Source organism: Indicator indicator, chromosome 5 (assembly GCF_027791375.1).
Source record: "Indicator indicator isolate 239-I01 chromosome 5, UM_Iind_1.1, whole genome shotgun sequence".
NCBI lineage: Eukaryota > Metazoa > Chordata > Aves > Piciformes > Indicatoridae > Indicator > Indicator indicator.
The window spans coordinates 43,567,870-43,593,656 of NC_072014.1; the positions used below are offsets into that span (position 1 = coordinate 43,567,870).

The window sequence follows — 25,787 nt, forward strand, 5'->3', positions numbered from 1 at the left end:
GGCTTGGTTTTGAGTTTGGTTTGTTGTTTGTTTTTGGTTTTGTTTTTTTTTTTTTTTAACTGAAGCTTGCAAGTGCAATTTTGGAGGAGTAAATTACTTATATAATTGGTAGTTTAGAGAGGAACAGAACTGCATATTTCTATTTACTTAGTGCCAAATGCCAAGATGAGGCAGGATATGCAATAGTTTGGTGGCTGCTGGCATCAGCTAATGCTCCAGCTAAGGCTCTGCAGTGGGGAGATGCTGGGCTCTGAGGAGCTGCATAAAGGTGTGCTGTTCACCAGCCTTGTGCAGGCCAGCAGTGTCCAAAGCAATCTCTGCAGCAGAAGATATATGATCAGAAAGCCAGGAAGTAGGACAAGTTCTAAGAGTCACTTCAGAATTGATTACCGTACAAAAAACATTAAAGGAAGGAGATCTCTAAACAGGAATGTGGAAGTGCTGGATGAGAATCTTGTTGTATTTCATTTTGCTCAGCTGTTATATTTCAAGTAGATAGTTTATTATTATTGCTCTTGGTGAGCTCCATGTGCCTCATCCTTGCTGTTCACAATTGGAGTCATCAATTAGAGTGGAGTAATTCCCAGTCCTGCGAAGTTTGCAGCTTCATCCCAAAGGAAAGCCGTGTGTTGAGACAAAGATCAGCTCTGTCTGTTGCTGTCTCTTTTTCTATTCTGTGTGGGACTAAACATCCTCATGGACAACTGAACCCAGCTGGAGGCTTCATTGTGTGGGCACTGACTGCTTGTATAGCTCAGATAGAAATGGATTTGCTCTCCTTGTGCAGCCCAGCAGGCAGCTGTGTGCTGGGCTGCAGCCAGAGGAGTGTGGGCAGCAGGGCAGGAGAGGGGATTCTGCCCCTGGACTCTGCTCTGCTCAGACCTCACCTCCAATCCTGCCTCCAGCTCTGGTGTCCCCAGCAGAAGAACGACACAGAGCTGTGGAGTGAGTCCAGAGGAGACTACAAAGATGATCCAAGGGCTGGGTGAGGCCAGGCTGAGGGAGCTGGGGGTGTTCAGCCTGGGGAAGAAGAGAAGGCTCCAGGCTGAACCTGGACCCTAGAGCTCCAGGGGGACCTTAGAGCTGCCTGCCAGGACCTGAAGGGATCCTGCAGGAAGGCTGCAGAGGGACTTTTGCTGAGGGTGTCTAGAGACAGGCCAAGGGGGAATGGTTTGAAGCTGAAGCAGAGCAGGGTTAGAGTAGAGCTGAGGAAGAAGTTCTTGAGGAGGAGGGTGGTGAGACTCTGGCACAGGCTGCCCAGGGAGGCTGTGGCTGCCTCCTGCCTGGGGGTGTTGCAGGCCAGGCTGGATGAGACCTTGAGCAGCTGAGTCTGGTTGAGAGGTGTCCCTGGGCATGGTAGGAAGGTTGGAGGAGATGAGCTCTGAGGTCCTTTCCAACCTGAACCATTTGTTAGTATTAGTAGCACATGCAAAGATCACTTTAAAGTATATTTCTATATAAAAAAGAATTTTTATGCATATTTAAGATATGAGGTATGCTCCTTGTCAGTTATTTTACAGCATAGCCTGTGTCTTCTTCCAAGATCATCTTTGACCTCATTGATATTTAATGACTTGAGATCTATGTGAGAGCAGTGCTATTGCTGAATGTGCTAGCACAGTCCCTTACCATTGCATCCTAGATGTGACTTAAGCAGAATGAGATGCTTAGAGGAGCAAGGGAGAGTAGAAGAGGCACGCAGTGGTAGGTCCCACAGCAAACCTTCCACCAGTGTACAAGATTCTGATTTGCAGACCTGGAAATGTCATTGCATTTAACAGCCACTGATAAATTGTTCTGCCACAGATGTATTAGAAAGAAGAAATCCCCATCCTTGCTGGTGCCTGCCAATTCACCAAGACTTTAAATTCTCAGTTTTCACAAGTGGGGTGTGAAGCATTTGGGATATGAAGAGTTTACCTCTAAACCTAATCCTAGCTTTCAGCTCTGCCTGTGATGTAGGAGCCGTGAGATTCCTAAAGCGTTCAAAGTGTGGATTTTTGGTTAATTTAGTATAATCCTATATAATGATGATTATTGCAGCGTTTTCTGGAGGAGATGGATGAGGCAGGTTCTCAAATGTCAGCTGTTACTGACATTTAATCTGCTATAGGTCATCAAATACCAAGCTGGAAGAACTGTTTTATTTTTCACACTAATAATACATTTGAAATAAATTAATGTTGTAAAACTGCTGTCATTTTCCCTTCTCTGTAACTAAATGCAGACAAGTTAGTGGGCCAAACCCACACCTTTTGAAGCCAAAATTATTCTCCAACACCTGTGCCCTGGTAGATGTAGGTGATGTAGAAGGCAGTATTTAAAACCCCTGACCAACTGGGCACGTTCCTGGTGAGTTTCATGGCGCCATGCAGTCCACAGAATCAGCACTGCTCACATTGAGTTGAAAGGGCCCTGCTTCAAATGCTGGGAAAGAGGAGCTGCTGGAAAGGGGAGACTGTGGTTAGGAAATCAAATCCTCCTGGGTCTAGCCAGACCTGTTTAAAAAGCAGGGGACTGCTAGTGCTGTCCTGGTTTGCTCCATGGCTGACCACAAAAATCAAACCTAGCGAGGTCCACAGTGGTTCCTGCTAGCCTGAGTTTCATCAGGCTGCATTTGCATCTTCCACACTGCTTCATGTGTGGTTTTCTCCTCTTTTTTACTTTTCTCCTCTTTTCTTTTCTTCTTTAGACCTCTTCTTTTTTTCCTCCTCTTTTATTTTCTCTTATTTTCTCTGCTTTTTTCTCTCCTTTTTATTTTCTAATTTCCCCCTTTTCTTTCTTGTCTCTTTTTTTTCTCCTCTTTTCTTTCTTGTCTCTTTTTTTTCTCCTCTTTTCTTTCTTGTCTCTTTTTTTTCTCCTCTTTTCTTTCTTGTCTCTTTTTTTTCTCCTCTTTTCTTTCTTGTCTCTTTTTTTTCTCCTCTTTTCTTTCTTGTCTCTTTTTTTCTCCTCTTTTCTTTCTTGTCTCTTTTTTTCTCCTCTTTTCTTTCTTGTCTCTTTTTTTCTCCTCTTTTCTTTCTTGTCTCTTTTTTTCTCCTCTTTCTCTTGTCTCTTTTTCCTCTCTTTTCTCTCGTCGCTTTTTCCTCCTCTTTCTTTCTCTCTCGTCGCCTTTTTTCCTCCTCTTTCTTTTCTCTCTCGTCGCCTTTTTTCCTCCTCTTTCTTTTCTCTCTCGTCGCCTTTTTTCCTCCTCTTTCTTTTCTCTCTCGTCGCCTTTTTTCCTCCTCTTTCTTTTCTCTCTCGTCGCCTTTTTTCCTCCTCTTTCTTTTCTCTCTCGTCGCCTTTTTTCCTCCTCTTTCTTTTCTCTCTCGTCGCCTTTTTTCCTCCTCTTTCTTTTCTCTCTCGTCGCCTTTTTTCCTCCTCTTTCTTTTCTCTCTCGTCGCCTTTTTTCCTCCTCTTTCTTTTCTCTCTCGTCGCCTTTTTTCCTCCTCTTTCTTTTCTCTCTCGTCGCCTTTTTTCCTCCTCTTTCTTTTCTCTCTCGTCGCCTTTTTTCCTCCTCTTTCTTTTCTCTCTCGTCGCCTTTTTTCCTCCTCTTTCTTTTCTCTCTCGTCGCCTTTTTTCCTCCTCTTTCTTTTCTCTCTCGTCGCCTTTTTTCCTCCTCTTTCTTTTCTCTCTCGTCGCCTTTTTTCCTCCTCTTTCTTTTCTCTCTCGTCGCCTTTTTTCCTCCTCTTTCTTTTCTCTCTCGTCGCCTTTTTTCCTCCTCTTTCTTTTCTCTCTCGTCGCCTTTTTTCCTCCTCTTTCTTTTCTCTCTCGTCGCCTTTTTTCCTCCTCTTTCTTTTCTCTCTCGTCGCCTTTTTTCCTCCTCTTTCTTTTCTCTCTCGTCGCCTTTTTTCCTCCTCTTTCTTTTCTCTCTCGTCGCCTTTTTTCCTCCTCTTTCTTTTCTCTCTCGTCGCCTTTTTTCCTCCTCTTTCTTTTCTCTCTCGTCGCCTTTTTTCCTCCTCTTTCTTTTCTCTCTCGTCGCCTTTTTTCCTCCTCTTTCTTTTCTCTCTCGTCGCCTTTTTTCCTCCTCTTTCTTTTCTCTCTCGTCGCCTTTTTTCCTCCTCTTTCTTTTCTCTCTCGTCGCCTTTTTTCCTCCTCTTTCTTTTCTCTCTCGTCGCCTTTTTTCCTCCTCTTTCTTTCTCTCTCGTCGCCTTTTTTCCTCCTCTTTCTTTTCTCTCGTCGCCTTTTTTCCTCTCTTTCTCTCTCGCCTCCTCTTTCTTTCTCTCTCGTCGCCTTTTTCCTCCTCTTTCTTTCTCTCTCGTCGCCTTTTTCCTCCTCTTTCTTTTCTCTCGTCGCCTTTTTTCCTCCTCTTTCTTTTCTCTCTCGTCGCCTTTTTTCCTCCTCTTTCTTTTCTCTCTCGTCGCCTTTTTTCCTCCTCTTTCTTTTCTCTCTCGTCGCCTTTTTTCCTCCTCTTTCTTTTCTCTCTCGTCGCCTTTTTTCCTCCTCTTTCTTTTCTCTCTCGTCGCCTTTTTTCCTCCTCTTTTCTTTTCACTACAAATACCAAACAATTAATGAAAACTTTTCCCCCTCCTCTCAAAAAACAAACAAACAAAAACCGCACCATGACAACAACAAACGCACAACCCCCCCACACACACCACTACCAAAACCCACACACAAAAGCCAAACCAACCAAACAACTCCCCCCCAACAAACCATATTTTCAAAAAGTAATTCTTACCATTTCCTCTTTTCAAGTAAAGGAAATTGTGGTTTATTGAGTGGGGAAAACAGTGGAGTGATTGTAATAATCTATCGTGGAAAATTAAGTAGTTTCAGGAAAAGTGCTGTGTTTATTTTCTCTGTGGAAGGGCTTCAGAACAATACTAATTAAACTTTTGAAAATAAATCTTTACCTGAACTGCAGTACAGGGCAGAATGCACAAATGTGAGCAATGGTCAAGTGGCCGCATTTTGCTATTCCAGAAAGAATTCAAAGTAGAATAATAATAGTCATAGAAAGATCACATTAGAAACACATATCTCTGCTTGAGTTTGAAGGATGGCAAAGTTTTCAGACCCAGAGTTCCCAATGAAGTAAGAGTGTTTTAATTTTCTGTGCAAAATGATTTCGCTGTATCTTGTATATTTGATAAAATATGCAGCAGTGGAAATTAACCAGCTAATCCCCAGAATTACTCAAAATAACCCAAGAGCTGTATTCATCATCATGTTCTCTGCAGGCTCAGTTACTGCTCTTACACAGACTGCAATCTGTACATGCATGGCTTGGAGGCAAAGCCACATTTGTGTAACTATAGAGCGGTCTGTCAGTTAAACAGTTGTGGGTTTCACAGAGTGCTAGGGGTTGGAAGGGACCTCCAGAGATCATCTAGTCCAGCCCCCCCGCCAGAGCAGGATCACATCCAGCTGGGGCTGGAAAGTCTCCAGAGAAGGAGACTCCACAACCTCCCCAGGCAGCCTGCTCCAGGGCTCTGCCACCCTCACGCTGACAAAGTTTTCCCTTCTGTTCCCATGGCACCTCCTCTGCTCCAGCTTGCCCCCAGTGCCCCTTGTGCTGTCCTTGGACATCCCTGAGCAGAGCCTGGCTCCAGCCCTGCACATCTTTAGCCCCAGCCACGAGGGCAGCCCTCAGGCTCCTCTGCTCCCAGCTCCAAGCCCCAGCTCCCTCAGCCTGGCCTCACAGGAGATCTTCCACTGCCTGCAGCAGCTCTGGGGCTCTGGGCTGGACTCTCTCAAGCAGTTCCCTGAGGTCTTTCTTCAGCTGAGGGCCTCAGAACTGGACACAATATTCCAGCTGTGGCCTCAGCAGGGCAGAGTATAGAGGCAGGAGAACCTCTCTGGATGTACTCCCCACAGCCCTTCTGATCCACCCCAGGCTGCCCTTGGCCTTCTTGGCCACAGGGGCACATTGATGGTTCATGGCCATCCTGGTGTCCACCACGACCCCCAGGTTCTTTTCTTTGGAGCTGCTCCATTCAGCAGATCAGGCCCCAGCCTCTACTGGTCCATGGGGTTCTTTCCCAGCTGCAGGACTTGTTTGTATGTACAATGTTTAAAATATGATAATGCCTTGAGTTCTCCCTAGGTGTCATGGTCTAAGTCTGAGTGACCAAACCATGTTCTGTGACAGTTTGTGTTTGAAACATGACTGTTCTCTGTGGATCAATCAGCAGGGCCATGTGGCACAGCTGGTTTGGGATGCACTGGGAATGGTCAATGCTTCTTCACCTTCAGTCCCCCTGATGAGGTTGTAGTAACTCCTGGGGAAGTACAGCACAGTCTGAAAGGGCTCACCTCCACCTTTCTGCCTCTGATTTAAGTCTGAAGCTGTAACTCTTCAGATGAATGGCAATAACTTGACAGTTTAAATAGGAATGTTTAGGCCTCTTAATGATTCCATGAATCCATCTACACTGTGTCTTGCAATTAAAGCTGACAGTTATTAAGACTCTGCATATATTGATAGTAAAAAAACTGACACAAAAGGTAAAGCTTGATTGACTTCTTATAAATTTTATATTGGGAATGAATTTCCAAAACTGAGACAACCTCTTTTTCTTCAGAAGGAAGAAAAATACAATGAAAATGAGTAATTTTTGTGCAGCAGTGGTGCAAAGTAATTACACAGCTTTAATTGAAAGGGTATTGAATTGCTTTGAGACAGAAATTGGATTAAGCAGGTATAAATTTGTTGTATGCTGAGATGCAGGTTTTCAAGAGTGTTTCTTTGCTGTTCTCTTGTTGATGGGTTAAAAAAAACCTCAAACCATTGTGAGGAGATTGATTTAAGACAAACTTGGTTTGCATTTTTATCCTTTAGCAAAACCTAGGAGCTGAATTTTGATTGATGTGGGAATTTGATTTATTACTGTTACATTCAGGAGGAGGGTGGAGAGACTCTGGCACAGGCTGCCCAGGGAGGCTGTGGCTGCCTCCTCCCTGGGGTTGTTCAAGGCCATGTGGGATGAGAATCTTGTTGTATTTCATTTTGCTCAGCTGTTATATTTCGAGTAGATAGTTTATTATTATTGCTCTTGGTGAGCTCCATGTGCCTCATCCTTGCTGTTCACAATTGGAGTCATCAATTAGAGTGGAGTAATTCCCAGTCCTGCGAAGTTTGCAGCTTCATCCCAAAGGAAAGCCGTGTGTTGAGATAAAGATCAGCTCTGTCTGTTGCTGTCTCTTTTTCTATTCTGTGTGGGACTAAACATCCTCATGGACAACTGAACCCAGCTGGAGGCTTCATTGTGTGGGCACTGACTGCTTGTATAGCTCAGATAGAAATGGATTTGCTCTCCTTGTGCAGCCCAGCAGGCAGCTGTGTGCTGGGCTGCAGCCAGAGGAGTGTGGGCAGCAGGGCAGGAGAGGGGATTCTGCCCCTGGACTCTGCTCTGCCCAGACCTCACCTCCAATCCTGCCTCCAGTTCTGGTGTCCCCAGCAGAAGAAGGACACAGAGCTGTGGGGTGAGTCCAGAGGAGGCCACAAAGATGATCCAAGGGCTGGAGCAGCTCTGCTGTGAGGCCAGGCTGAGGGAGCTGGGGGTGTTCAGCCTGGAGAGGAGAAGGCTTCAGGGGCACCTCAGAGCTGCCTGCCAGGACCTGAAGGGATCCTGCAGGAAGGCTGCAGAGGGACTTTTGCTGAGGGTGTCTAGAGACAGGATAAGGAGGAATGGTTTGAAGCTGAGGCAGAGCAGGGTTAGACTGGAACTTAGGAAAAAGTTCCTGAGCAGGAGGGTGGTGAGAGTCTGGCACAGGCTGCCCAGGGAGGCTGTGGCTGCCTCCTGCCTGGGGGTGTTGCAGGCCAGGTTGGATGAGACCTTGAGCAGCTGAGTCTGGTTGAGAGGTGTCCCTGGCCATGGTGGGCAGGTTGGAGGAGATGAGCTCTGAGGTCCCTTCCAACCTGAGCCATTCTGGGATGCCCTGAGAAATGGAAAGAATCAAACAATTCTATGCAGAATTGTGTTTTGATAAGCTAAAACACCAGCAGGGTGATAAGAACTTACCAACTCCCACTCCTGAACTCTCACATTCCCTTCACTTTATAACATCTCTCCAAATGCATATTTCTGTGTGTGCATGGGAATGTTTCCAGGGGGTCCTGTTGATTGTGAACCGATTTAGCTTTATCCTCCACATGTTCCTATGGATGGGCAGGATTAGCAGGAGGGAAAAATATGCAAGAAAAAAATAAATCCATTTGCAGGGTTTTTTTTCTTTTCCCCCCATGTTGTTCTTTTCTGTTCAGTGAGAAATCCCTAGGTTATGACAAGTTGCAGCTCCTTCAGCAGGGCAGCAGATTTACTCTTCTTTTAATACATCCCAAATTCACAGCTGCTCAAGCTTTGCTGCTCAGGCTGCCTTCCCTGTTCCCCTAAGCACTCCCTGGTCTGAACTGGTGATTTCCAGAGAGAGAGAGAGTAAGTTATTCCATTGCTACTGTCCTCCTCAAGGCATTTGGGTTGAGCTGTGGCTGATGTTGTCTGTGCTGGTCAGCAGTGACCGGAGCTTGGCTCGGGATGGTCTTAGCTGGGTTTTACTTTTGTCTGCAGCTCAGCTCTGTGCTGCTTCCTTCCTGCCTGGCACTAAATCTGCAGCCCTCTGAGAAGAAACCATTCTTGGTTTACTCTTATGCAATCATGGTTAGGATTCCAAAACACTAGGAACATTTGGAACATTTGTCTTGCCTTGCACTGCAGACATCACAGAGGAGCTGGAAGAGAATTTCACTACTATGTGGCATAAAAAATCATCCACCCTACTGTAGTTCCTTCCAAAACCAGGCACAGAAATTAAGGCACATTGCTGCAGAGCCTGCTAGTTTCTACCCCCCCTAAACCAGCATGAATTTATAAGGGGAAATTACCCTTGAGGTGAAGGATGCTTCCTGGTGGTAGAAAGGTAGTGGTGCTGAATCCAAATGCCCAAACACAGTTGTTGTTGTTTTTTTTTTTTTTTTTTTCCCCACATTCCTTCCCTGAATAAAATACTGCTCCAAACCTGGGAATTGCTTTTAATGTGGGTGTGTTAGCAAGGAATGTTCTTCAACAACCTAAGGTTTGTCTGGCAGCCCTAAGGCCATGGCTCATTTACTACCAAAAATGGCCCCAAACTGAGTGTAGCTGATTTATTGTGATTTAGATGCAGGTTAAAAAGAAAACTACTGAACCCAGTAATCAACTTGAGCATCAACAGAGGGGAGAATATTCCTGGACCATGCTATAAAGCATCCTATTAACTAATTATTATGTAAATCAAATCACATTCGTCATGATTAAATGCAGGAGAAGTCAGATCCCTCCTGTGAATAAAGTAGATCACCTGATGCCATCAGCTTGGATTTACAAGAGAATCCAACAGATTTTTGTCACAGTCCTTCCAATTAGGTGTTTGGATCCCCTCCTCTGAAGAAAGTTCCCTGTTTGATACAGCCCCAATAAGTGCAGTTACCTTTCAGTGTATCTTTGTGCTGTTAGCAATGTCCTACAGTATACCTGGCTGGTGCCACTCAGTGCCGAGGGTCTTCTCATTAGGTTTTAAACTGATGGAGTTGCACCTTATTTCTGTTACTCTAATTCAGAGTTTCCTTCCTCTGAATTTATAAAAAGCCTCTGATTTGTCACTTAGAATCATAGAATTGTCATGGCTGGAAGGCACCTCAAGGCTCATCCAGTTACAACCCCCCTGCCGTGGGCAGGGACACCTCATACTGCATCAAGTTGCTCACAGCCACATCCAGCCTGGCTGCAAAAACCTCCAGGGATGAGGCTTCCACCACCTCCTTGGACAACCTATTCCAGTGTCTCATCACCCTCATGGTGAAGAATTTCTTCCTAACATCCAATCTGAATCTCCCCTCTTCTAGTTTTGCTCCATTCCCCCCCGTCCTATCACTCCCTGACACCCTAAGAAGTCCTTCCCCAGCTTTCTTGTAGCCCCCTTCAGATACTGGAAGGCCACTTCCTCCTTCCCCCACCCCCCCAACTCAGCAAACTGTCTGTAAGTATTGCCTTGATAACGATCCTTGCTGTGTAATTTCTGCCAGTAAATGCTGCTCTTTCTCCTCAGTTCCTGTTGGGATGTGCTGTCAACTACTTCACCTCAAGCTAGATAGGTCTGGTTCACCTCTGTCTACATCAGCCTTCTTTCCCTGTGTGCTCTGATTCACCTCCAGCAGTACTGCAGTGCTGGGAACTGCCAAGCTCTCTCTTATCCTTCCCTTCAAAATCTGCCCCAGCAAATGCCACCCTTCTTGAGATAAGCTGTAAATGTTTCAGAACATCCTTTCTGGTTCTTCGGCCGAGGTGGAAGGTACTGCCCTTTAAATGTGCATTTGTAACCTTTGTCCTCTTCGTACCCAAAGAGTTCTTAGAGTAACACAGAATCACAGCACCATTCGGGTTGGAACAGACCCTCAGGATCACCAAGTCCAACCCAGAACCCTACTCTACAAGGCTCACCCCTAAACCATAGCCCCAAGCACCACATCCAAACCACCTTTAAACACATCCAGGGTTGCTGGCACATCTTTATCTCTGATAAGAGAAGGCCAGAGGAAGGGGGAAACAAATGGAGAGGCAAAAGTTGTTATTTTCCCTGCTATTGCCGTTTGATTGCTGTGTGGCAGCTGGCACAGGCTGGGTCATGTTGACAGCAGGGTTAACGTAAGAGCTTTATGAAATGCTGTAGGATACTGAATATTCCATCCTGCAGAAGAGGAAGGGGGTGGAAGTTGGATCCATCTGTGAATGCTTTGGTACCTGAGTCCATTTTGCCTCCACTCTGGCATTTGCTCTTCAACCACACCATACTATCAGATGTGTGATGGTTTATTTTCTCTACCTCTGTCCTGTTTGGGCATGCTTGAAACTGTGTTTTACTTCTCAGAAGGGACTAAGGTTTCTGTGCAATAAGACATTGCTCTTCTCTAGGTCCCTTGAAGGAGCACTTGAGCTTTAAAAGCCAGCCTGGGAATTAAAGGAGTGATAAGAAGTGGGAATAGGCTGGCTTGTGAGTTGTACAGGGAACAGTTTGGAGTCTGAGGCCTGACAGAGGAATAGATGAGCTGCTGGGCATGGTAACAAATGACTCTCTCTCCTATCTCAAAGAGAAATGAGAGACTGAAGAAGGAAATAAATGATAAACAATCAAGACATGTAAAAAACACTTAACTGGATGTGTCAGGAAAAACAGAAAACTGCTTCATGATGACTTCTAATATTGCTCCATATGGGAGGGGTGTTTGGGGGTTGTTTTTTTTGTCCAAGAGTTGGAGAGATATGAAATTTTGCCCCACTAATATCTGATTGTGTTCTGGGATATTTGGCATCTCATGTGCATCAAAAATAGAGATTTCCATCATCCAAATGTAGCCTTACAAGGAAAACAGATTCCTGTCTCAGCTAATTGAATAGGTGGGTTGGGAATGCAGTGACTGAGAGCTTGGGAAACCAAAGGGAATGGCAAGAGAGAAGTTGCTGAACACAACCAGTGGTGATATGGGAGGCAAATAATGCTTGGCAGCTGCACTAAGGCAGTAACTGTTGGGGTCTGAAAGGAAGTTTCTGTTGAGGACAGATGTCTTTGTCAGGAGGAAGGTCTTTTGAAGGCTCTCCTTAGGTGTTTTCAAAGCCTGGTAATGAAGGAAAGATGAATCTGTGACCACTGGTATGAGAACAAGGACTGGGAGGTTCACTGTCATATTTGTCTCGTGGTGGAACTCTCCTGGAATTCATTTTATTTGGCAACATGAATTTACTGTGGGGCTTTGGGTTGGGTTTTTATTCATTTGTTGGTTTGTTTGCTCTTTGTTCGTTTGTTTGTTTTCAGTCAGTGGGTTTGTGAAGGAGGGTATCCTGTTACACAGATTTTGTTGCTCAGGTGTGGAGGGAATATTCTTTGTGGTTTCCTAGATGGAAACAAACTCTTGTTGGAAAATCTCCAGCCATAACTTTGTCAGTCTTAAGTTGTTACAAAATGCCTTGCATTGCCCAGACCAGAGAGGGCTGGCTAAAGCCTGGGGAGTGAGCAGAATGGGGAGGATGTGAGTGATAGCTGGTGAGAGGATGACTGCAAATCAGCAGTGTAATGGAGTTGTGAAAATAGCAAATGTCATCCAGTGAGAGCTGAACCTCCAGCTGCTGCAGGGGAGTTACAGAGCCATTGAACAGACACTGAACTGCTCTCTGGAACACTGCATCCAGTGCTGACCAGCCTTGTTCCATAACATGACCTAAACTTGGAGTAACTGCACAGAAGGGCAGCATCTAGAGCCTGTCCTTTGAGATGACTAAGACTGACTTTTGTGCTTACCCCTAGCTGCTAGAGAGTGAAAGAATTTGATTGCCGTCTACAAGTACGTTGAGAGGGGAAGGCAGGTGGAAAGCACTATTTAAGCCAAATCAATGTCCTGCAGAAATCAGCAGGTGTAGTTCAGCCTACAAGATGTCATTAGTTCATGGAATGGTTTAGGTTGGAAGGAGCCTAAAGATCATCCAGTTCCCACCCTCTGCCATGGGCAGGGACACCTCCCACTAGCCCAGGATTGCTCAAGGCTTCATCCGACCTGGCCTTGAACATCTCCAGGGAGGGGCCACCCATAGCCTTCTTGGGCAACCTGTTCCAGAATCTCCCCACCCTCACTGTGAAGAATTTCTTCCTCATCTCCAGTCTAAATCTGCCCTCCTCCATCTTAAAGCCATTGCCCCTCATCACCATAAGCCCTAATTATCAGATGTAGATTTTTAACTGTTGGAACAGCAAGGAAACCATTCTGGAAGAGCTTCTGGATGGAACATTGGATCAAACCAACAAAGAATTTCTGTGAGTTCAAGAAGTTTGACAAGAGAGTGGTAGAGGGTGCTGGCAATGGACCTGGCAGAGAAGGTGGTGCTGTTTGTTCTTGATTAGCAGTGGGCAGAGCATGGGCTTTACATGGTTTCAGAGAGCTAGGAGAATACTCAGAAGTTCTGTGTATGAAGATGCTTATAGCTTGCAAAAGGTAGCAGGCTTAATATAATTCTGTTTAGTGACAGATTTTGTACTAATCTATGGCAGCCTCCATTGTCATCCTTATTGGCTGTAATGAGCAAAGGTCTCCCTCTGTCCCTGCCAGGGCTGGGCCCTCCACGTCAGTGCTACACACAGTGCTTGGGCTGTACAGGGACGTGTGTGTGGGCAGTATCCCTGCTGAGATTGCTCTGTGAAATGATAAGAGATTTCACCACCCTCTGCTGAAAAAGGGTGGGCAAATCCAGCACCATTTGTGAGTAGAGAAATTACTCCTGGGCTGAAATAAATCCAACTGCAGTGTATCCTTGAGAGCTCCCCAGGCAAAGCAAATCCAGTGCAGTGGTGGGTCAGCTTCACGTGGTGTGAGTGCAGTTCTGATTTAACCTCCTTCTAAGAACTCTGCAGTAGTGTTTCAATACAGAAATGCAGTTGGAGATTACATGGGAAAGCAGTTCATTTCCTTAATCTAATTTTCACAACTCTTTGATCATACAGAAGCAGTTAGGCAACTCCTTTCTTGTTCTGTCTTTTACCTCTCCAATAAAAGATAAAGTTTTATTATTGCCAGGCTCCAGGAGAAGAGTAATGATTTTTAAAATGAAAAGATTGTCACTTACAAATGATGTTAATATAAACCAAATGTTTAGACAACAAAGAAATGACCTCCACATCCCTGCAAGCTGAAGAAGCAGCTTCAATTAGACACACTTTTCTCTATCTCTTTGTTATTGGCATAGAAACCTTTTATTTCTTGCCTAATCTGAAAAGAGAATGTAGTTGTAAAGGACAAATAATTGTTATTTCCACCTTCTATCTGGGTCTGGGTTGTGCTGTCAGCTAGGAATGGTAATGCTTGTATAAGAATATTGTGCACTAAGCAAGCAAATCAAGTCAGTTTGAAGTCCACCTTTAGGTCTTTATAGTCAGTGAGTATATTTATATATGTGTGTGTGTGTGTGTGTATGTGCCTGATCAGAGAATCACAGAATGCTAGGGCTTGGAAGAGACCTCCTGAGATCATCCAGCCCAACCCCCCCGCCAGAGCAGCATCACCCAGGGCAGGTCACACAGGAACACATCCAGCTGGGTTTGGAAAGTCTCCAGAGAAGGAGACTCCACAACCTCTCTGGGCAGCCTGCTCCAGGGCTCTGCCACCCTCACAGCAAAGATGTTTCTCCTCATGTTGAGGTGGAACTTCTTGTGTTCCAGTGTGTACCCATCTCCCCTTGTCCTATCCCAGCACACCACTGAGAAGAGCCTGGCTCCTTCTTCTTGACATGTACGCTTCAGGTATTTACAAGGATTACCAAGGCCCCCTTCCAGTCTCCTGCTGTCTGAAACAGCAAACCCATTGGGTGGTGTGATTGCAAAATGAGCTTTATTGAGTTACTGAGTCTTGCCAGACACAGTGCCATGAAATGCCTGAGCTGAAATCCCCAGCAGTCCAGACTGAGCGGAGTGCCTGTAACACTCCCAACAATTTCAATGCAGTAGGTGTTGACCTTGGTGCTGCAGATGAGCTCCACACAGCATTTCTGCCTCTGTGTGTGCTTAGATAAACGCAGTTTGGGATATTTCCCCTCCAAACTAAACATTTGCTTTGCAGACATCATTGTGATGGTGCACATCAGCTGTGGTATGCACATTTAGCTTTGGATGAACCTGAATGCTAAGTGTGTGAGGTTTAAAATGCCCTTACAGTGCAGCTGAGATACAGAATTACAATCAAGGACAAGAGAAGAATTCAAATGATTTTGGTAAATAGAAATCCCTGTCAGGAATGGAACTCTCCCTCAGGAATGTGGTAGGTAAAGTTTATTCTGCCCTAAGGCCTGGTGATGGACTAGATGACCTTTCAAATGCTTGTCAAGCCCTGTTTTTATAGCCCTGTGATCAATTCATTTCGGCATCTGACAGCTGCTGTGCATACAATATGGAGGTAATTCTACTGCCTTTAACACTGGGAATGATATTTTCTTGATTTCAGTGTTTTACACATGAAAAAAAAAATCAAACCAACACATACTTTACATTTAAAATGTATTCTTATTTGTTTAATAATAAAGGCTGCAGCCAGAGGACTGTGGGCAGCAGGGCAGGAGAGGGGATTCTGCCCCTAGACTCTGCTCTGCTCAGACCTCACCTCCAATCCTGCCTCCAGTTCTGGTGTCCCCAGCAGAAGAAGGACACAGAGCTGTGGAGTGAGTCCAGAGGAGGCCACAAAGATGATCCAAGGGCTGGAGCAGCTCTGCTGTGAGGCCAGGCTGAGGGAGCTGGGGGTGTTCAGCCTGGAGAAGAGAAGGCTCCAGGAGGACCTCAGAGCTGCCTGCCAGGACCTGAAGGGATCCTGCAGGAAGGCTGCAGAGAGACTTTTGCTGAGGGTGTCTAGAGACAGGCCAAGGGGGAATGGTTTGAAGCTGAGGCAGAGCAGGGTTAGAGTGGAGCTGAGGAAGAAGTTCTTGAGCAGGAGGGTGGTGAAACTCTGGCACAGGCTGCCCAGGGAGGCTGTGGCTGCCTCCTGCCTGGGGGTGTTGAAGACCAGGCTGGATGAGACCTTGATCAGCTGAGTTTAGTTGAGAGGTGTCCCTAGGCATGGTGGGGAGGTTGGAGGAGATGAGCTCTGAGCTCCCTTCCAACCTGAGCCATTGTGGGATTTTTTTAATGATAATGAAGGATATGCATCTCATTGGCTGTTTAGCAAACCTTCTTTCGAGCCTCAAACATAGTAGGATGCTGAATTTGTATGAGGCTGCAAGGCTGTATGTGACTGCTCTTCAATGTAGAAACATTTCAAGGTTTATTTGCTGTCCAATGCTATCCCCATTAGTGACAATAACCAGGAGATAATTCACTTCCTTTGGAAAATGAAATCCTGATTCTTAGAGTAGTTTTAGCAACATTCAATCTGGAATGAGATTATTCTTTATCGCATGTTAAAGTCATAGCAAGGTGGTCTTCATCTTGCAAGTGTAATTTGGTCTCACAAATAGGTAACCTCATTAAAATATTGTCAGGTTAAGCAAAATTGATTCATGTGCACTAAAGCCAGGGAATACTAATCAAGTGTTGGGTTAGGAAGGTTTAGTAGCAGTTGTCAGTCTTTGATAGTTGTCCATGATTCCTGGATGGAATGACTCCCTGGGTTTGTGCACGCATGTTAAAGCCTGCACAGCCTTCCAAGGCTGCTTACAAATGCACTACAGACAGTCACACAGAATCACAGAGTGGTAGGGGTGGAAGGGACCTCCAGAGATCATCCAGTCCAAGCCACCTGCCAGAGCAGGATCACTCAGGGCAGGGCACACAGAAACACGTCCAGGGGGGGTTTGAAAGTCTCCAGGGAAAGAGAATCCACAACCTCTATAGGCAGCCTGCTCCAGGGCTCTGCCACCTTCACCATAGAGAAGTATCACAGTATTATCACAGTGTATCAGAGGTTGGAAGGGACCTCAGGAGATCATCAGGTCCAACTCCCCTGCCAGAGCAGCATCACTTAGGGTAGTCTGCACAGAAATGCATCCGGGTGGGTTTGGAAAGTCTCCAGAGAAGGAGACTCCACAACCTCTCTGGGCAGCCTGCTCCAGGGCTCTGCCACCTTCACCACACAGAAGTCTCCTCATGGTGAGGTGCAACCTCCTGGGTTCCAGCTTGTCCCTGTTGTTCCTTGTCCTGTCACTGGGCACCACCAAACAGAGCCTGGCACCTTCATCCTGACACCCACCCCTCAGGTATTGATAGACATTGATAAGGTCCCCTCACAGCCTTTTGTTCTTTAGAAATGTGTTTTCCAAAACCTGAGGGTGTGGCTTGCTGTGTTTGTTACCCCTCAGATGAAATGGATTGTCCTCCAAAGCAGGTAAGGGCTTTGTGGGTTTGCCACTCTTGGCTGTTTGTAGCTGGCTTAGCATTTTGAATAGATAATGGGTAAAGAGAGATTGGAGATTGTGATGTAGTGTCTGTACCTACACACACCATCCATTCACAGGACAAGTATTACTTGGTGTATCTGTGGTGTAAGGAAAGGAGTTTAGAACTTCTGTGTGTGCCATTTGAAAGGAAGTTCTGCCAGCTTGTGAATGTGTTGAGGACAGGGTGATTTTGGGGGGAAATCCCATTATCACCAGCACAGCTTGTTATTGCAGGAGTTACCAAGGGATGGACCTGCTGCAAGGACGAAGAGCACAAACCAGCCACCAGCAGCTTTGCTCTCTGCTCTCACCCCTTGGAACTCACAACACCTTCCTTTCTTTCCACAGGAAGCTGTTCTTCACAGACTATGGGAGTGCTGCCAAGGTGGAGAGGTGTGACATGGATGGAATGAACAGGACCCAGCTCGTGGACTCCAAAATTGAGCAGCCGACTGCTCTGGCACTAGACCTCATCAATAAGTATGTGTACTGGGTGGACACCTATCTGCAGAGCGTGGAAGTTGTTGACTACCAAGGCAGAAAGAGGCATACACTCATGAAAGGCAGACAGGTAGGTATTTGCTTGCAAACCAGTGAAAAAATCATGATGTCCATAAACAAACCTGCCTAATGCTAACAGTGTGGTGAGTTGAAATGCATCCCCGACACAAAATTGCCAGACCAGCTCATCTGGGAAGCAAATGAAGCTCTAGTCACAAGCAAAACTACAATCTAGAAATATGGAATGCAATCAATATGTACAAAATATGCAATATTTACTTATATATACAGTTTACAACACAAGAAACCCCCTGGACAAAACCAGGGGGTTTCCAACAGCTTCCCTCTCCCTGCTCCCTTCCCGCCTGCGCGAGGTAAAAGAGAGAAGAGCAGAGAGTAGGCTGTTAGTACTTAACCACAACAAGAACACATTCAAGGTCAACAACAGCTAAGCAAAAGCCACCAGCTGCTATCTGCCAGAGCAAAGGTAGCAAAACAGGGAGAGTTAGTTTATAAACTAACTTCATGTTAGCTAATCAGGCCAATGATAGACTACAGACTTCAGGAAGGAAAATAAAGAGCAGTGAACAGATACTAGGGGGTAAATTATTGATGGCAAGAAGCTGTCCTTGCCAGCTCAGGAGATGAAGAGACTGACAGGCACAAGAATGTGAAAGAAAGAGAGAATAGCAAAATCTAGTCACCTGTTCAGACCAATCTAGGTGCCCCCTTACATCAACTTTTGTTGTCAGAAAGCCTGACCAAACCTCTGCAGTCACCTGCCTAACCAGCCAACACCTCTTCTGGCCAACTTAATCCCGTTCTTGGGCAATTACACGCTTGGGAATTACTAGGCTGGGTTTTTATCAGGTAATGGTTTGGAATAGGTACTTGAAAAGAGGAATCACTTTTCAGAAGCAGCTAACAAATAGCTTCACAGGCAGGTAAGGGAGCTGGGCTGGTGTCAGAGGAGAGATGCTGCTTCTTGCTCTTTCTCACGTCTATGCAAAAGGGGATTCTGTTTATTTTATTCATTTGTTCCCAATTTTATTTTCAATTGTATTATTATTATTATTTAAATTTAATATTTCTATTTTTTTTTTAATTTTGAGAGTCTTTTATTTTACTTGATTTTATTTCATTTTAAAGATTTTTGTATTTTTCTTACTTTTATTTTATATTTTATATATTCTTTTCCTTCTTGCAATTATTGGGTTGAATTCCTATTGGATGTTAAACATCTCCATTGATCTAACTTTTTTTTCTTTAATGCCTTTATTTATTTTATTTCTTTTTTTTGTTTTATTTTAAAATTTAATTTACTTTATTTTAAAACTTATTTCAGTTTTGCTGTTGTTATAATTGTTACTCTTCTTATATTTTCAAATGTGTTTATTTTATTTTGAAAATTTGATTTTATTTTTGTTGTTATAATTGTTATTCTTCATATTATATTTTCAAATTAGTTCAGTGTATTTTTAAATTTTTGTTATTGTTATATTTTTAAAAATTGTTTGGGTTTTGGTATATTTTTGGTATATTTTATTTTGTATTTTTGGTATATTTTATTTTTTTTATTTTGTATTTTTATTTATTTTATTGTATTTCACATTCTCTTTTATTTTGTATTTGATTTTATTTCTGGGCAAGATTTGGCTAGAACAGAGTGAACTATCTGATGTCTGGCAGGGTTTTATGTTTCTGTTTGTTTGGATATTTTTTTTGTTGATTTCTCTCTGTGTTTGTCAGTATTGGAGCTCAGTCAGTTCTTTGTGGTGAACAACGTATTGATGAAGCCTGTGAATATCTGAACATCTGCCAACAAATTTGCTCTCATTTGTTCAGCTTTCAAAATTGCCAGTGAGAGTTTTTTGTCTTGTTGAGATCCCTAAGTCTAGCACAGCCTCTGGATTGTGGAATGCTTCGTGTCTGAGCTATTTGACTAAATCTGGGTGGTTGTTTTAATCGCTGTGCTCAGGCACAGCTCAGAGTTCTTATCCTCTGGGAATTCACTTCCTGAGAAACCAGCAGCACTGTGTGACCACAGCCAGCTTCAAAGGCAGCACCACAAAGGAAACACAACTTCTAGCTGAGGGAATTGGTTTTGCTTATTCATTCATTTCCTTAAGTGATTTTTCAGTGGCTATATCTTGCACTGATTGCCTTGCTTTGATTAGAACATAAAAATAAAAATTCAGTACCCTATTGGAACACGCTTCCATGCCCTGTTGGAAAACGCTTCCATGCCCTATTGGAACTATAAATGGAGTTTTGCATATCTGTATTTATTTATTACGTTAATTTTCACATCATCCATTTATATTGACAACTTATCTTAGCTATGATTAGTTAATATTAATTAATACTAAAATAAGCATGCAGGGGTTTTTTGCTTGTTTGTTCTAATTTAAAAGCTAACCTGGGAAATTCAGGGGATAAATTCATTTTGGTTGGTAAACATTTTGGATTTTCTGCCTTTTTTCTTTCTTTTTTTTTTTTTTTTAACAAAGTACTTCCAAAAATGGACTTCCTAGAATGTGAACTATTCCTGCAGCATTATTATTTACAAATATTTATCAACACACTCAGAAATCCTTTTAGCATGCAACAAATTCACAGAGATGTTGGGTGTCTACAAATCATAGATATGCTTAAAATATTCTGCTAGAAATATCTTTTTTCCTCTCTATTTTTTTTCCCCCAGGTTAGGCATCTTTGTGGCTTGGCAGTATTTGAAAACTATTTCTATACATTCAATTCAGATAACCTCAGCATTTTGCGAATAAACAGATACAATGGCACAGATGTTCAGGCTCTTGCCAGACTTGACAATGCTAAAGAGATCTGTGCCTACCAGAAAAGAACTCAAACAGCAGGTAAGATCAAATTTCCTCTTCCTGGGAGATGGAAAACCAGAGATCAGGTGGATGTGTGTTTAAAAAGGTTCTTTCAGCGGGGAAAAAATATATATAGAAAGGTGCAGTGAAAATTTGTCACTGTGGCAAAAATCTCTGTTGCTCCTTCATCTGCACAGCTCTCTTAGTGCTTGCTGCTGGTTTGCCTGCACCTCTGAGCTCTTCATGCAGCTGGTCCCTGAGCATGCAGCTTGGGGAACCAGCAGAGAGCCCTGGTCTGCAAGATTTGGGGCTCCATGCACTCCAAGATTGCAGAAGAGCAGATTTAGATTGGATGTTAGGAACAAGTGCTTTACCTGAGGGTGGTGGAACACTGGAATGGGTTGCCCAGGGAGGTGGTTGAGGCTCCTTCCCCCTGGAGAATTTAGGAACTTTAACATTGTTAGATGTCTGCTACTATCCATCCATGACTCTGCTAATTTAAAACCATGCCTTTGAGAGTATGAAGTCAAAGGCAAGGAATTGTTTGGCTTCCTCAGCTGGATTTATTTCCTAGCCATACAAATGTGGAGAGATGCTACAAGGCTTGTTCTGTTCTGTAGCTTCTGGCCCAGAAAGGTGCTGTTGAATGGAGCTGAAGAAAAGGTGGTCTGCACTGCCACGAGATTCACTCTGTCCTCAAGCACCCAGCCTACCAACTGAGTGAACCAAAGCAACAAAGAATAAAGGGGAAAAGTGTCAGCTGGCCTGGGGACTGCTGCCCAGCAAATGCTGTGCAAAAGCTTGTCCAAAATGGGCTGATGGCACGCAACAGTCAGAACGCCTCGATAGTCCCAGGGTGGCCCTTTGGGATGCTTGTCTGGTTTGGGTATCAGCCTAACAAAGCCACTTCCTTTGTAGCTAAATTCTGAGGGAAGATTTATTGTGACACCAATTCCTTTTATCTCTCCTCTCTGAACGTTCTGCATGCTGGTGCATATCATCACCCTGCTTGCCACGGCTCTGCCTCGTGCCATTCTTCCCTCGCCACAGTCAGGAGGCACGCCTGCGAAGCGGACCCGTCCGGGATGCCAGGGGGCTGCTCGCACATCTGTCTGCTCAGCAGCAGCTACAAGGCACGGACCTGTCGCTGCAGGACGGGCTTCATCCTGGGCAGTGATGGCAGGTCATGCAAAAGTATGTTACCTAAGGCAGGTCATGCTAAAGGACAGTGTTTCAATCAGGTCATGCAAAAGAAGTAGTACCTTATTTAAGTCAGGTCATGAAAAGTATGGTATTTAAGTCAGGTCATGAAAAGAAGTATGGTATTTAAGTCAGGTCATGCAGAAGTATGTTATTTAAGTCAGAAGCTGCCAGCTGTGCCAGCGTGCCAGGCTGGAGCTCTGGGGGTATTTAATGTATGAGCACATGACGACAGCAATCAGAGAGGCTGCTTTGGGGGAGGGCTTGTTTGCAGCCTGTGCCTGATACTTTGTTCATTTACTCCTTCCCTTCCCTTCCAATTCCTTTCCAAACAGTTCCTGGAAGTGATGAATGAGCTCTGGGATGATGTTTAAAGAATTGTTACAAATTCTTGCAAGTTCTAAGCGAATCCCTCTGACTCTTTCGTCATGTACTGTGCAATCTCACAGTGCACAGGCACTGAAGTGCTGTTAAACAGCTTGTCACATCCTACTGCCACCCAGTTTCTTCTCACTCAGAAGCAGACCACTCATGTGAATAAGTCAAGCAAGGATTTTCTCCCAATATTTTGTGTAGGCAAATCTGAGTTGTGTAACTATGGTTATAGCTAACAGTAGGGACGCAATCAGCTCTTGCTCACCTGCAGCCACCAGGACAGTCCTGAAAGTTTTGAGGAACACCTATGTCTGTCTGCCTTCTTCAATAAATGCTTTGAGGAACTCCTATTTCTCTCTGCCTTCTTGATCAAATGACCCTGAGTTCAGATGAGAGGCATGCAATGAGATGCTTTGATGGATACAGGTAGATGGATATGATTGCCCAAAGTCAAACCTCATCTGGTTTTCACTAACAATTCCAACAAAGCCCTGAGAGGAATTTGTAGATATATTAGAGAATGCTTTGAGGCCTATTGACACCTCCACTCCTGCCTCCAGTTCTGGTGTTCTCAGCAGAAAAAGGACACAGAGCTGCTGGAATGAGTCCAGAGGAGGCCACAAAGATGATCCAAGGGCTGGAGCAGCTTTGCTGTGAGCACAGGCTGAGGGAGCTGGGGGTGTTCAGCCTGGAGAAGAGAAGGCTCCAGGGGGACCTCAGAGCTGACTGCCAGGACCTGCAGAGAGACTTTTGCTGAGGGTGTCTAGAGACAGGCCAAGGGGGAATGGTTTGAAGCTGAGGCAGAGCAGGGTTAGAGTGGAGCTGAGGAAGAAGCTCTTGAGTAGGAGGGTGGTGAGACTCTGGCACAGGCTGCCCAGGGAGGCTGTGGCTGCCTCCTGCCTGGGGGTGTTGCAGGCCAGGTTGGATGAGACCTTGAGCAGCTGAGTCTGGTTGAGAGGTGTCCCTGGGCATGGTGGGGAGGTTGGAGGAGATGAGCTCTGAGCTCCCTTCCAACCTGAGCCATTCTACTATTTATAAGTATCTTTAAGGTAAAAAAAAAAAAAAAAATCCCCTTACTAAGCTTCAGTTTGATTTGTATTAACCTGCTTGATTAAAGTGTGAAAGTCTCCCTGAAACAGGAAATACTGCTGCCCTCCTTTTGTATCTCAGCAGTGTGTATTCATTTGTTGCATCCCTTCCCATTTGAAAGAAATGTACTGTAATCTTTTTCTGTCTTGTTTGTTTCTGAGAAACTTCAGGTGTGAAAGAAAATGGTGTTTTGTATCTGCTGGAGTTTGTGGTCTGATTAGATTTAATCATTGCTTCAGTCATGGTCTGCTAGATCCTAATGAATTGTAAAACGAAATGACTACAAAGCTAGATCTGTCCACTTGGCAGTAGGTGCAAAGTTATTCTGTCATCTAGCAGAGCTTTTCTGTATGGACTTTGATAGGAAAAATAATATAATGAGATGTGAGCAGCTGACTGAAGTCATTTATGTTTTAATTCAGATAATATAATTAGCTAGATTTCCTCACTTCAGATACCTTCAGCGTATATGAAAGTTTAATTTTTTGTATTGAGGAAGGCTCCTGCACCCCCACTAATTGTGCCAGCTAATTAAAGAGTGACATTCTGCACTGCAAAGCAGATTAGGCAGCATCAGTTGTTTATGTTTGCAACCTTTCTTTTGCAGGACCAAAGAATGAATTGTTTCTCTTCTATGGGAAGGGGCGCCCGGGAATCATACGGGGCATGGACCTGAACACCAAAGTGTCTGATGAGTACATGATCCCCATTGAGAACCTGGTCAACCCTCGTGCTCTGGACTTCCATGCTGAGAGCAGTTACATCTACTTTGCTGATACCACCAGCTTCCTAATTGGGCGACAGAAAATCGATGGCACGGAGCGAGAAACGATCCTCAAGGACGGTAGGTAATGCTGAGTGAGTGACAGTCAGAGCATCTCACTGGGGAGAGGCTGGGTTGACATTTGCACATCATTTAAACCTTTACTTAAATCTCCTATGGAAAGCAGACCCAGCTAGCCCTCAAACAGAGATGGAGAAACTTTTGCTTCTTCCAACTTTCTGGTTATTCCTTCTGACTGCAAAGTTTTGTGAAGTTCCTCTGTTGTGAATTCTCACTTGGTCTGTTTAAGCTTGTGCCCACCAGTGAGTAACTGCTACACCTCTGCTGTATTCTAACTAATTCTAACTAATCTGTAGTTAGATACAATGGATCTGTAATACAGACCATAAGCCATCCCATACCCTGTGGGCTTTGTAAGACTTCTTCACTCCAACTCTATCTTAGCCTGGATTCTTGAGCTTATTCCAGTGGTTTGGCAGAGTGAGACCCCTCTCAGCCTTCTCCTCTCCAGACTAAACAGCCCCAGGGCTCTCATTCTTTCTTCACAGCAGTGATGTTCAAGTCCCCCAATCATCCTTAAAGCTCTGTGTTGGACTCTCTCCAGGAGAGCCCTGTCTCTCTTGAACTGGGGAGCCTAGAACCTGTCAGTCCACATTTCTTTTCTTTTTTGGGGCCCTTCCAATGAAAGGCTGCTGCAGCAGAAGGTAGCTTTTGTTAGCACTCAAGAAAACAATCAGGATGAATATTCATCTTGGTCTTCAGAGAGCTTATTGTCTTTGCTTGTAAACTGAAGCTGAAGACACTGACTAAAATGCTATTGTTTCAGCACAAGGATTTTCATTGCCTGTCAGTCTTCATCCCTGTTTTAATCCACCCACATCAGAGAAGTTATCTCCAGTCTGCAGAAACATGGGTGCTGTTTTGGTTTAAGGTCTCTCCACAGACCTCAGAGTCTGCACAACCCTTCAGCAGTAACTGCAAGGAGTAGATGGCTCTTTCCCCTCTGTTGGTGATTGCTTAGGAAAGGCAGCATCTGAGTAAACAAAGAGTACTCAGTTGTCAGTCTGGTAATTCTTCAGAGAAGTTTAGCTGGCTGAGATGCAGAAGAATTATTTTCTTTCACATTTTTTCATGTTAACCTAATATTAGGAGACTTGAACATCTCTGTGAAGAAAAACTGAGAGCCCTGGGGCTGTTTAGTCTGGAGAGGAGAAGGCTGAGAGGGGATCTGATCAAGGTCTATCAATACCTGAGGGGTGGGTGTCAGGATGAAGGTGCCAGGCTCTGTTTGGTGGTGCCCACTGTACTTAGCAGGGTAGGAACTGCGTTTAACCCAAAGCATTTGGTCAGGCAGGATGACAATAAAATGGTTTTTGAACAAATCACTCCTTGTGCTCAGGGTTGATTTTCACCATGTCAGTGTTTTCTTGAGCTGAGCAAAATCTGCTGAAAGCCCTCTGAGCCCTAAAGCCTTCTCTTTCACTCCTGAAGCTTGTCTGTTTTCTGTTCAGCAGCCTTCTGTTAACCTGGGGCTCCCAGGTCCACAGTGAGATCCTCTCTGCTTTTCCCTACCAAGCTTTGCACTTCTTTCTTCATGACACACTTGAGCCGTGCACAGCCAGATGCCACCTCCCCACATTCTGAGAGTTCCAGCTGCCCCTGCCAGTACCCTTTTAAAGGACTGCAGCAAAGGCACTGAGAGACAACAAATAAAAGTGACAGTGCCTGGGAAACCTGGCTGAGCTGCTGGAGCTGATCTCCCTCTGACTGGTCCACAGTTGTTTCCTCCTTTAACTACATGAGTCCTGTCAGGCTTGGTGGTTGCTGGGTTGCGTATGTCATCATGCTCTTGTTTCACATCCTTCACTTCAGAAGAATTTTGACACCATTGCTTCCTTCAAGCCTTTTTAGGTCACAAGGCAAACTGGTTCCTCAAAAGTACAGTGAAGTTTGTATGTCTCAGAAAAAGGGATGAAAAAGTTGAGCCCGTTCTGGAGAAGCCCTCAGCATATCCTGCTTGCTCTCTTTCCCTAACTCTCTCCTGTTGTGTGCCACAGCATGAGGTGGCATCTCCACAGTCACAACTGATTTAGTAAATTGAAGTCTATTTTCTTATGCTAACAGGGTTTTGTTTTGGTGGGTTCC

General features: G+C 44.6%; 1 protein-coding gene across 1 annotated transcript in view; it reads left to right on the top strand.

Moving 5' to 3' along the window:
* Positions 1 to 25,787, top strand: part of LRP1B (LDL receptor related protein 1B) — a 660,028-nt gene that overhangs the window by 385,135 nt on the left and 249,106 nt on the right. The window contains exons 8-11 of the mRNA XM_054381274.1: positions 17,205 to 17,427; positions 20,062 to 20,233; positions 21,245 to 21,388; positions 23,466 to 23,702. Of these exons, the coding sequence (XP_054237249.1) occupies positions 17,205 to 17,427; positions 20,062 to 20,233; positions 21,245 to 21,388; positions 23,466 to 23,702 (776 nt within the window). The remainder of the gene's footprint in view (positions 1 to 17,204; positions 17,428 to 20,061; positions 20,234 to 21,244; positions 21,389 to 23,465; positions 23,703 to 25,787) is intronic.